Here is a 12059-nt window from a genome sequence, read left to right as displayed (position 1 = left end):
CCCCAAGTTTTTAATCATCTTGAAGGAGGTAGATAAACCCAAAGGTTTATAGAAATGTAGAGGGAAAGCTAGAAGATGAAGAGAGAGCTTTTCAAGTTTCAATTTCCTTTAAAACAACTTCAGAGTTAAATTATTTTTTCAAATTTTATTATGGAAAAATTTAAACATATATAAAATAAACAAGACATAACAGAACCCCCACTATGTACTCATCACTCAGCTTCAATAATTGTCAACACATGGCCAATATTATTTCATCTACATTCCCAGTGATTTACTTCCCTCTAATATTGTTTTAAAGAAAACCTCTAAGTTAAAGGTTAACGTTCCTTTCCCAGATAAAAACTCCTTTAGGGATGACCTTTATTGTGCCAGGACTGGAGATACCCCAAAAGCTTAAGAATAGGACGAAACTCAGAGTGACCAATAGTTTATTCTGTTTGCCTCACCTTACCCCTTACCCCCACCCCAGCTCCATTTTCTGCCATTCTCTGACCTGCTATGCCCTGGAAGTGCCCACTAGAGACTGTGTCCCCAAGCTCACTTCCCTCACTTGTAAATGGTGTTCCCCACTGGCATCCAGGTGTTTCAGACAGGGAAACACCAGCAGGAGATCTGAGGGTGGGGGGAGAGAGAGATTGGGGTATTTATTCCTCTGGAGCCACAACCTGGCTTCCTCCTCACATGATTCTGGAGTGGCTATGTTCCCTCCAGCTCCAGTTTCTATCAGGCATCCCTTCTTCTATGGCTACAGGGTTTGCTTCAGGCCTAGGGTGTTAAAGCTCCCCCAGGGTTCTGGTCCCTGAGTGCTTCACCAGCTCTTGACTTTGACCTCCTGAACTACCTATAAAAATCCATGGATTTGCACCTAACTCTGAGCTGGACATAAAGCAGGTGCTCAAGACCGTCTTGAGTAGACCTGATTCCACTCAAGGAAATACTTCGGAAAATACTTAAGGAAAATACGTGGCTGCACTTTGAGGACAAATAAGTCAATGACACCATCTTTCAAAATAGTTTCTTTCTCCTCATCTTCTAACCCCTTTCTGGAAAATGCAGATAAGAAAAAGTCAGCTAGTTCAGTGCCATGATGCGGTGCCCTTTCTTGGATGTATTTGCAAGTAACTGACATCAAGGAAGAGAAATGGGGAAAGAAATGGAGCGCTCAGGGAGATGAGAAGAAAATTGTTCCTGAGCAATAGGATTTCCAGGAGGACACCTGGTTTGAGATCTATATACATGCTTTTCTATCTTCAAAAGCTAAAGAATAGGCTGCTGAAGCCAAACTATTCAAATGGCACAGGAGGTGTACCTCTGATCTTCTTGTACCAATGAGCTTCGATTTAAAAAAAAATGGCCACTGATGGTAGTTGAATTTTTTTTCTCACTTCTGGTGAGCCTGGGACAATCATGACTTCCACAATGTACACTGGATGATGGTAGCTGCCTTATAAACAAATGCTAAAAGGTTTCCTTGGTTCAAAGATGTCCGAACATGCGATGGGATTTGATTGTTGATGTGGTGAGGAGTTAGAGGAGAAAAAGGACCTATTTTCAAAATGTTGTCTGTATCTAATAGCATGCCTTGAGGCTGGCTTAAAGCAAACTCAAGAGGCATAGGTATCCTAAAGAGACACTTAGAAAATGTTATCACAGCATTAAGAATTCTTAATAAGACTGTTCTTTTGTGTTTCCTTCCTTTCCTCCTTCCCTCGTCTCTCTCTTTTTCTTTCTGAGGGAGCTATTTGGAGAACCAAGCTCATGATATTCATTACACACTTCATCAAGTTCAATAACACATATATTTATTGAACTACTAATATGTGTTGATCACTGTAGGGGAATAAGGAGACAAATACACCACAGTTCCTACTCAGGGTATTACAGTCCTGATAAAGAATTAGATGAAATGACTGTTGTTCAAGGCAGAGGGAACATCCATCCTAGAGACTCACCTGCCACTGGAGCAGTCTCATTATACTGGTCTTGGGAGAAACCTTGCTTTCTACGCATTTATCAGAGCAGATGAGGCCAACAAATATTAAGTGCTAGAATTAGAGGAGTGTTGATTAAAAATGCAACAGGCTCCCAACTCTCTTCATTATAAATTCTCAATATATTAGCAAAGATGTGAGCAAGTATCCCATTCGGATACTTGCTATTTCCTCATTCATTCAGTTATCAAACACTGATTGAGTGCCTACTGTTTTCTTAGCACTGTGATAGGTAATGGAAGTACAAAGATGAGTATTTCAAGGGGCTTACAGTCTAACAAGTAGATTTGTAAGTCAGTGTCTGAAAATGTCACAGGTGTACTTATGGAAGTTTGTACAGAGCACAGGGGAACATAAAGAGGGTGAGGTTAATTCTATTGGAAAGAGGTAAAAAATGCTTTCATAGAACGGTTCACCCTTGAACTACCTCTAGAAATAGGAGTAGATATTTTATTAGCAGATGGAGATTATGGTTGAGGGATGGGTGTGCAGAAAGGGATGAGATTCTAGGCATCAAAGCCACCACCACCTTCACTGATGAGGAAGCTCCTGTAGTGTCCAGGGAACTGATTCTCACAGTGGTTACGGGGCATCATAGGAGGAGGACACTATAGACCTCTGACCTTGGGCCAGACCACAGCAGGTTTCTGTGTCAGGGGAAGGAGTTTGATTCTTTTTCCTGTAGGCCCAAGGGGTGCTTCTAGGTGGTAAGCACCTCCTCTCTCCCTCCTGCATCTCATGAACTCCCAACCCCAGGAGATACAAGAAAGGTCACTCACCTTGTGCCAGGGCAGCTAGTGCAGTCTTCCTGGGTTGGCCCCCGACACTTGGCACACGAGGCTTCACAGATCTGGCAGAGGCCGTACTCGTCGATGTATTCTCCTGGGGAACAAAATCTAGTTGTTTATCTCATTTCTGCATGGCAGTGCTGTCTGGGCTGTCAGTATGAGAGCAGCCAGATCCCTCTGTGGCTGCCCAAAAGCGATGGAGACAACACAGAGAGAAGAGACCTTGAATGGCTTCAGCAGCCAGTCTGCTCTTCTCCCAAGGGCCCCGGAAGTTGGAACCTCAAAAAGTTGTGAGGCAATGACATAATTTTGGATCTAGTCAACATGTGTTACAGATTTTATAATTAGGGAGAGGCCGGGGTGGGGGACTGGGCGCCCCTTTACTGAGCTCCTACTGATGTTCCTGTTAAATTTCTGAGGGCTCCTGGCCCACGAAGAGCCCAGTTATAATCTTGGTTGAAGTCAAGCCACAGGCAGGACCCACCCAGATCTTGTCCCACTGCTCTGGGGGGGATTGTGGTTACTAGTCAAAAATGGGAATTGAATCTTGGCTGACATTGGACAGATGTGAGCTGCATCTCACCCTGAAAGAGTAACAATAAAGAGATAGCCAGAGAATTCTTCATTGACTTAGAAAGTTGATCTCTCCCAAGGAAAGACCCAAATGAGGCCTTTCCACATGAACTTTCCATGAAGCAAGTTCAGCCTCACAAACTTGTGGACATTTAAAAAATTTCTCCCATGGCAAAGGTGGTGGAGAGAGACCAACCTCATTGCAGGTGATAACCTCTTGATGGGTGTCTATTCATTGAATTCAGCCCTCTATTCACACTACACTCATCCTCTTCTGACTTTGTCTTAAAAAAAAATAAAAGTCAAAATTGTCTTCAGTCTGATCCAAAGAGCCACTTTGTGTGATTTGGAAACTGATTGTGCCCAGAAAATATAGGTTCAGATTTCAGTAGAGTCACAACCTTCACTTGTCTCCCACATCAGCCCCAACTTTCACAGCCCCTAAGCCTGTCTGAACATTGTTCATCTGAGATCCAGCCAGAAGAGTGAGGGAGCAAGACTCACCCTCGGTTTGATCGAGGGATCTTATGCAGACTCCAAGATTCACTGCCTGGTTTATTGTAGTTGCCTTGCAAAAAGCCCTGGAAACTTGGACCTGACTGGTGAGGAGTAGAGGGAAGTCTACCCCTCTGCCTTTTTCCATAGCTTTACTGAACTAGCAGAGTTGGGTAAGGTAAACCTTACCTACATAAATCTTCCACTTGCTAGCACTAAACCACAAAAGTGAAAATGAAGAGGCGACCAGAATTTGCCCTTACATGGCAGAAAAAGCCTTTCACAGAGAGTTATTCTATTGGTTTTGTTAACTAATGGGGAAAAGTACATGCTCAGAGCAATGCAAGCATCTAACAGTGGCACATGCTGCACATCTTGGACTCTGTTCTTCTGTGCCTTCTAATAGTTGCCAAGGTACAGTGTGGACCAGAAATCTGATACATAACCTTCAGAATGGGACAGTGGTTCTTAACCCAGGAGTGACTCCCAGAAGTCCTAGCCCCTAAAGAGTGAAGAACAAGAGGGGGCAAAGAATGTAAATGCGCAGGTTGTTCACTGTGCAAGGTGCCTTCTCAAATGGTCAAGTGGAGGTGGAAATCCCCCCCACCCCACCAGGTTCATCCCACAAAGCTGGACAGCCTCTGCCTCTGTAAGGGGCGCCTTTTACGAATCACACAAACGTGTTAGAATGGACTAGGTGTACTCTTGGTAATCAGCAGTCCTGAGCCAGAAAAAAGCTGGGGCTTCTGTCTAGTAGGAGTGGTGACTTCAAGATATGACTGTCTCACTCAACACAGGCATTATAGTTCTGCATCCTTCTTTTTTATTTTTTCAGGCTCCCCCATTCCCCTCTTAATTGTTGCCCTTGCTGAAATCTCTTCCACTTTTGTTGTGCAAGGCACAACCCACGGAGCAGTCATCAGTCCAGGCATCAGCCAGATAAAGAGCAGGGGATCCAGGGTGGACCAAGTAGGAAGAAGTAGATCATGTCTACATGGCTGATGAGAACAATTTGTGTTCACAGAGTTAGACGACAGCTATGTGTCTTTCACAAGATGTGTGCTGAGTGGAACAGGAATGGGGGAGGGTTACAGAGGCTCCTAAACCCAAAGAAAGTGTGTTCTAGAGAAAGGTAGGATCATAGAGAGCACAGCTCACTCACTCATTCATTCACTCATTCATTCCATGATATTTTCTGAACATCTATATGCCAGGTACTAGGTGAAATTTAGAGATACAGAAATTAAATAGGCCCTGTTCTTGGCTTCTCAAAGATTTTTGAGTAGAACGACTTTTAAGAGAGAGTTATAATCCAAATGCTGGCCACATGTCTTTGACCTCTTGGACAGTCTAGGTTAATGTCTGAAACAAAGACCTAGAGGCAAAGACCATTCCTTTGCCTTGGCGGCCATGCCTATAGGAACTGAGACAGTGGTTTGGGTCTCCCAACTCCTGATAGCCGTCCACCTTAATCTTCATGATATATTAGAGTCAGGGCTAGGGTAGGATTTTAGACTAAATATACCTTGGTCTGCTAAATCAACTGCTATTTAGATGGTTCTGTGAGTTATCCCACATCTGCACCCAAAGTCTCCTTTGTAATTACAGATGATGCATGGCTAGGTCAAGCAAGGGTTATTCCGTTATTACTGTGAAAATTTTAAACTCTCCTCTGTATCTGATTTGCTCCTCATTGGCTTCCATAAGCCAGTAGGTGGCACTGACAGCTTGGCCTTGTAGTTCCTTGATCTGCTCAACTATATGGCTTCTGTTGGTACTGACAAAGTGCCACCTTAGATATAATCATCACTTGGAATTGCCCCATCTCTGAGATTTCAAGTACCCACTCCAGACACAACCTTCTTATGCCCCATTATGAGTCTAGCTTACCCAGGTGGTGCCCTAGGCTGCTTGATCATCCCTTCATTCATCTGTTTAGTTCCCTCTTGCATTCCTCAGTTGGGCTAGTCCAGCCTTCCCAAGACTCAGTCCCACCATTCTTTCCCCATTCTTTCTCAGAATATGACCTCACTACCTAATTTTCTGATAAGATACTGTTTCCCCAGCATCCTTTTTTTCAATGTCAAAATTCCTATCTTCTTGAATGTTCACCTGTCTTCTGTCTCTGAGGAAGTTAGTCTTTTTTCTTGGCCATTCTCTTCATCTAATGCTCTTAATCTTTCCTTAGGATATTTCTCCACCAGTCTGTCTTTAGTCCTTTCTTCACATCTCCCACCATCCTCGGATCTATAAAAGTTCTCCCCAACCTAAAATCTTCGGAAGCATTTTTCTTCCCTGATAAGTGACTCTTAAAACATGTCTTTTCCTCCTACCATTTGGAAACAAAATGGAGAAAATCTCATAACCTAGAAGCTTATGTAAGAGAATCAGCATAAGACAGCTAAACTGTGCATCTCTCTCCAGTCTGCATGCCTCTTGAGAGCCAACTCTGGCTTTAGAACAGATGAGAATAGAGAAACCTGTCCCGTGTTTCATATTTATGTAGATGTCCAATGAGTTACATAAACAACTGCCCCCAGCCCTTGCAGGCACGAGAGAGTTCCACTGCACATTTGAAAGCAAAGAAACCAGATTCCAAGGACGTAGTCAAGTTGCTTTTTTTTTTTTTTTTTTGGTTGTTGGAGCAGTAAATTCTTGTCATCTGTTTTCATTGCACAATGAAACTGAATGTTTATGACAGGCGTGATATACAAAATTCTTAGGAAAAATCTCTTTAGCACAGACTTCGGGGTCAATATTTTTGTCCTCCACCTCAGCCTCCAAGCTCCCCCTTCTGGTGTCTTCATCCATTATTATCATGTCCAAATCATCTTTCTCCTGTCATCAACATTTTTTCATTCCCCTTTTAGTTTCTTGCTCATCTCATCTGATAATAGTTCGAAGCACACTGAGGCAGTAGCGTCTCATGGGGAGGAATGATGTCTCAGCAGTTGAAGACACATCTTCAGAAGTAATACTTGTAAATTTAAAAGTGTACAAGTACAAGTAAGTGCCTCAGTCCGCCTGTTCCACCTCTTGATGACATTGCAGAATGTGTTTGTGTTAACAAGTCTAAGTTATAAATAAACTTTATGAAATAATCCAGAATAGGTAAACATTGATTATATCCTCCGCAGCTACCAAACATGGTTGAGACTCACATAGCAATAGTTTTTAGGCTTACATGGCTAGAAGAGCTTCATGCCTCCGGCTAAAATGCTTTGCTTTCTTTGGTACCTTGTACTATTTCTTTACTGATTAGAGTCAGTAATATTTAAGCAAATAAATATATAAGCCAAGTAAACTAATAAACACATAAGTAGATTATGATGTGAGTTTAAAACAACTTTTTAGCAAGGGTGATTAGTAAGAGAAAATAAGAGGGACATTGGATGAGAAATCAGCCATTTGGTTTTTGATCTGGTTATTTCAGTGAGCAACCTTGTGTTACTGAATTATCTGTAGACCTCTGTTTATGTAGGCCTCTTATCACTCAGATGCCAGGTATCATAGAATGTGACTTTCCTGAATGTTTCTACAACCAGAAGTGTTAATCAAATAATACTATCTCTTTTCAAGGATGCCAACAACTAGTTTCCAACTTAAGATACTACTGTGTGCAGACAGTTTTCATGAAAAGAAATCCATATATTTATTACTTTCCACCAGCTACAATAAATGCACAGTAACACTTTCAACCAGTTATATACTAATGAAATAATTCAGTTTTTAAGGCCTCATGAAGTGTGAAGTTTTATAGCAAAGTTCAGAATATGAGGCCATCAACTGAGACTGCAATATCTTCACTTAAAAGTCTACACAATTATTTAGCCTTAAAAAGGAAGGAAATTCTGACACATGCCACAACAATGATGAAACTTGAAGACATATACTAAGTGAAATAAACCAGTCACAAAATGACAAATATTGCATGATTCCATTTATACGCCATACCTAGAGTAGTCAACTTCAAAGGGACAGAAAGTAAAATGGAGGTTGCCAGGAGCTGGGGGAAGCGGAGAAGTGGGGAGTTATTGCTTAATGGGTACAGGGTTTCAGCTGGGGAAGATGAAAAAGCTCTGCTGATGGATGGTGATAAGGGTTGCACTACGATGTGAATGTAATTAATGCTGTAAAACTGTACACTAATAATGGTTAAAATAGTAAATTTTATGTTATATACAATACATTTTGCCACACACACACACACACACACACACACACACGTCTACACAATGAGTTTATTCCTTAGAAGGGCAATACTTGATTTTAACTAAAAACCTCAGGATTATCTGCCTTTGGGGATGGGTCCAAAGAGCACCAACCGTCTTGGGGAGCCAGTTTGTTAAAATGAGTCTTGGGAGACCTCCTGTGATAGTGGAAATAAATGAGTAAGTGGATAAAGCTTGTGAAAATGGAGACATCTGGCAGATGGAACACTGTTTTTCCTTTCCATTAGAAGTTACAAAGGCAGAGTGAACATCACGCAGCTCAAAGCAGAGTTCTGTTTCCACAGCCTGGAGGTGTTTGGGGCTACTGCTTCTCTATCTCGTCCTCTTAGTGATTTCCACTTTTCCTCCCCCACAGGCTTTTCTGATTGACGAGACTTATCCTTCCTGATCCCATTGCTTTTTCATTCTCAGGTGCTAGTGTTCTTCTGTGTGGTTTGTGCAGATGCTCTGAAATGCTACTACTCTGGCACCCCCATAGGCTGGCACTCCTGCAAAAAGATGGATTGTAAAATGTGGATCCAACACACTCGCAAATGTTTAGTTTCCCTCAGCCTGCATGCTGTCCGAAGAGCAAGGAATTAAGAGTTGATCCTATTAGTTTTTCCCTGCTGTTTGGGCCCTGACCATAGTCAGGCTGCTAAAAAAAATGTATCCAAAGTGAAATCTTGGCCAACACACCTGAGTAGAGTAGTGATGTAGCAATCACACAAGCTCCCATTCACTGACACCTACCATGTTACAAATACTGTATGTATTTGTAATATGTAATGTTTAAGCCAGACAACAGCCCCTTTTGTGAATGAGAAACCAAGGCTCAGAGAGATGAAAAATGTTGCATAAATTCACTCAACTAGGTGAGTGACAGAGTTGGGTTGTGACCCAGGTTTGTCTGAATCTGAGCCATGCTCTTTCTGCAATATTTCCCTGGTACCAATTCATTTCCCCTTTTGGAGTTCCAAGTAGCTTTGCTATTTATAAAAAGAAAGAACTGAGTACATGCCTCCTCTAAACCACTTGCTGAGGTAAGGGTATCAAAAAGGAATTCACTGTGTAAACAAATGAACTTTGAGCTGGCATACTGCACTAAGCAGATTTACTCAATGATTGAATATACCTTCCAAATTTGTTTTCTCAGATAAAATGGCCACCATTTATTAAAAGGCAATTCTGCTTATCGAATTGATATTTTACAAGCAGCTTATTTTGTCCACTAGGCTAGAAGCTTTTAAGAGGAATCCCCCAATTTTTTCTGAATGAATAAAATAATTGGTTGGAACTCTGCAAAGGGATTTCCTACACTTCTTAACTGCTGTCCACAACCAAAATAAACTGCCTCCTCAGAAATAGCTTACAACCAGAATTATAGTAGCCTCTCTCTGGTCCCTCAATTTATATGAAAATCTAGTATAGATGGATTGTTTTCTGTATATCTTCTCCTCAATTAAGAGAATTTTGCACTGTCTTTTTTTTTTTTTTTTTTTTTTTTTTTTTTTTTTGTGGTACGCGGGCCTCTCACTGTTGTGGCCTCTCCCGTTGCAGAACACAGGCTCCAGACGTGCAGGCTCAGTGGCCATGGCTCACGGGCCCAGCCGCTCTGCGGCACGTGGGATCCTCCCGGACCAGGGCACAAACCCGTGTCCCCTGCATCAGCAGGTGGACCCCCAACCACTGCACCACCAGGGAAGCCCTGCACTGTCTTTATGTTAGTGAAAAGTCACTCTTTTCCTAGTTAGGGATGCTAAAATTAAAAAGGCACTGAACAGTTGGTTCCAAGATCAGACACAAGAGAAGACAAGAGGCATGAGAGTGATTATTATCTGCATTTAAACAAAATAAATTTACAAAGCCTATTGTTGAATGTGTGGATGAGGGAAGCCATGAGCACTTTCCCGTAAGCAGTGTACAGTGGGTAGGAATTCATTTCTTGCCCATCGGAGGTGTGCAAAGTGTCTTGACGGTCTCTCTAATTAGTGGGCTGTCTGCTCTCCCTGTAAGTGAGCCTAGACTCACTCCAGGTTCTTTTGGGCACTCCATCCCTCTCCTCCTCAGAGGTAAGATTTTATCCCCCAGTGTTCCCACCATTTGTGCCTGCAGAGGCGCTACTCATGGGGAAACTGTACAGAATGTGATGTGTTCATGGTGGGGGGATATGTGGGGTTCAATACCCAGTGCTGGAAGTAAGTGATCATAATTTGAGAAAGTAACTTGTTTACCTTTTGGAAAACATGGCTCATTACCTGAGGCAGGTCATGCTTGGGAGACAATTACTGAGAAAGTAAGTGACTTGAAAGAACAGGTTGTTGACTAGAGCTTCCCGTAAGCCAGTGAGTGAGCAGGGGAGCTATCAGGCCGTGAGGGTTGCGTCCTTCCCCTTCACTTTGGGGGTGATGAAGATGGCAGGGGAAACTGTCAGGGGTGTGGCCCACTGAGCCTTCCTGACACTTTTGAACTAAACAAGGGTCCTAGCATGTGAATTGGTTAAAACCCAAAGTCCTTCTCAAGGAGCTTAATATGATCTAAATGTTTTCTGTGATGGTGGAAGTCCTGAACACAGGCACAGAGATAAGACTTGTTGTCATGTACTTTCATTGCTATGGTTACCCAAAGAGCCTCCCTAAATAACCGCTTTTAAAACTTGCTCTTTTTTTTTTTTTTAATGTAAATTGGTGCAGCTGCTGTGGAAAACATCATGGAAGTTTCTCAAAAAACTAAAACTAGAGCTACCATATGACCCAGCAATTCCACTCCTAGGTACATATCCAAAAAAAACCCCAAACACTGATACAAATAGATATATGCACCCCAATGTTCATAGCAGTGTTATTTACAATTGCCAAGATATGGAAGTAGCCTAAGTGTCTATCAACAGATCAATGGATGAAGAAGGTGTGAGATATATATACATATACACACACACACACACACACACACACTCACACACACCAATATATACAATGGAATACTACTCAGCATAAAAAAGAATGAAATTTTGCCATTTGCAGTAACATGGATGGACTTGGAGGGCATTATGCTAAGTGAAATAAGTCGGACAAAGAAAGACACATACTGTGTGATATCTCTTATATGTGGAATCTAAAAAAATATAACAAACTAGTGAATATAACAAAAAAAGAAACAGACTCACAGATATAGAGAACAAACTAGTGGTTACCAGTGGTGGGAGGAGGGGCAATATAGGGGTGGGGGAGTGGGAGGTACAAACTGTTGGGTGTAAGATAGGCTCCAGGATGTATTGCACAACATGGGGAATATAGCCAATATTTTGTAGTAACTGTAAATGGAAAGTAACCTTCAAAAATTGTATAAAAATTTTAAAAAATTAAAATTAAAAAATTAAGTTAACAAATGTGAAACAAAACAAAAACAACTCTTGCTCTTAAACCCTTCAAGGCACCACTGCTGTCCCTTCCCCAACTCCAGTGCCCATGGGAGGGAACATCCTCAAATTACCCTCCTTCTCTTGCTCTGCATCAACCCATCCAAAGTGCTGTCTTTGCCTTTCCTCGCCCTTCCTTAGTCTTTCCTCAAACCCTGCCTGCTGGTGCTAAGTTGCAGCCTAACTGCTAATTAAGAGAAAGAGAATCTCCTGGAAAGAGAAAGAAGTTGCCTTCCAAGGCCTAGGGCTCCACCTGCACCTGAGCTGGTAACTGGCAATTTAGTCTTTCATTGGGTCATCATTAATGCTCCCCATCCTCGGGCAGGGGATGCTGCCTTCTAAGAGGTGGTTTGGTTTGTCTAGTGACAAGTTTGAATGGAGCATGGCACCCAGAACACCTCAGTCCCTTAGTGACTGGGGAAGCATTGATGAGTCAGGCTGCCATATGTTTTTTGTGTGTTTTTTTGTTTTGAATTTTATTTTTTATACAGAAGGTTCTTATTATCTGTTTTATACATATCAGTGTATATACATCAATCCCAATCTCCCAATTCATAGGGCTAGGCTGCCATATGTTTTG

At 42.0% G+C, this 12059-nt stretch overlaps 1 protein-coding gene across 1 annotated transcript in view; it reads right to left on the bottom strand.

The window, feature by feature from the left end:
• The window catches only part of PCSK5 (proprotein convertase subtilisin/kexin type 5), a 456450-nt gene that overhangs the window by 98045 nt on the left and 346346 nt on the right, over nucleotides 1-12059 (bottom strand). The window contains exon 21 of the mRNA XM_082614749.1: nucleotides 2774-2876. Coding sequence (XP_082470875.1) covers nucleotides 2774-2876 — 103 coding nt within the window. The remainder of the gene's footprint in view (nucleotides 1-2773; nucleotides 2877-12059) is intronic.

Source organism: Mesoplodon mirus, assembly GCF_964341445.2.
Source record: "Mesoplodon mirus genome assembly, chromosome: 1".
NCBI lineage: Eukaryota > Metazoa > Chordata > Mammalia > Artiodactyla > Ziphiidae > Mesoplodon > Mesoplodon mirus.
The sequence above is the reverse complement of the archived record's forward strand: the minus strand, read 5'-3'. Positions and strand labels throughout refer to the sequence as shown.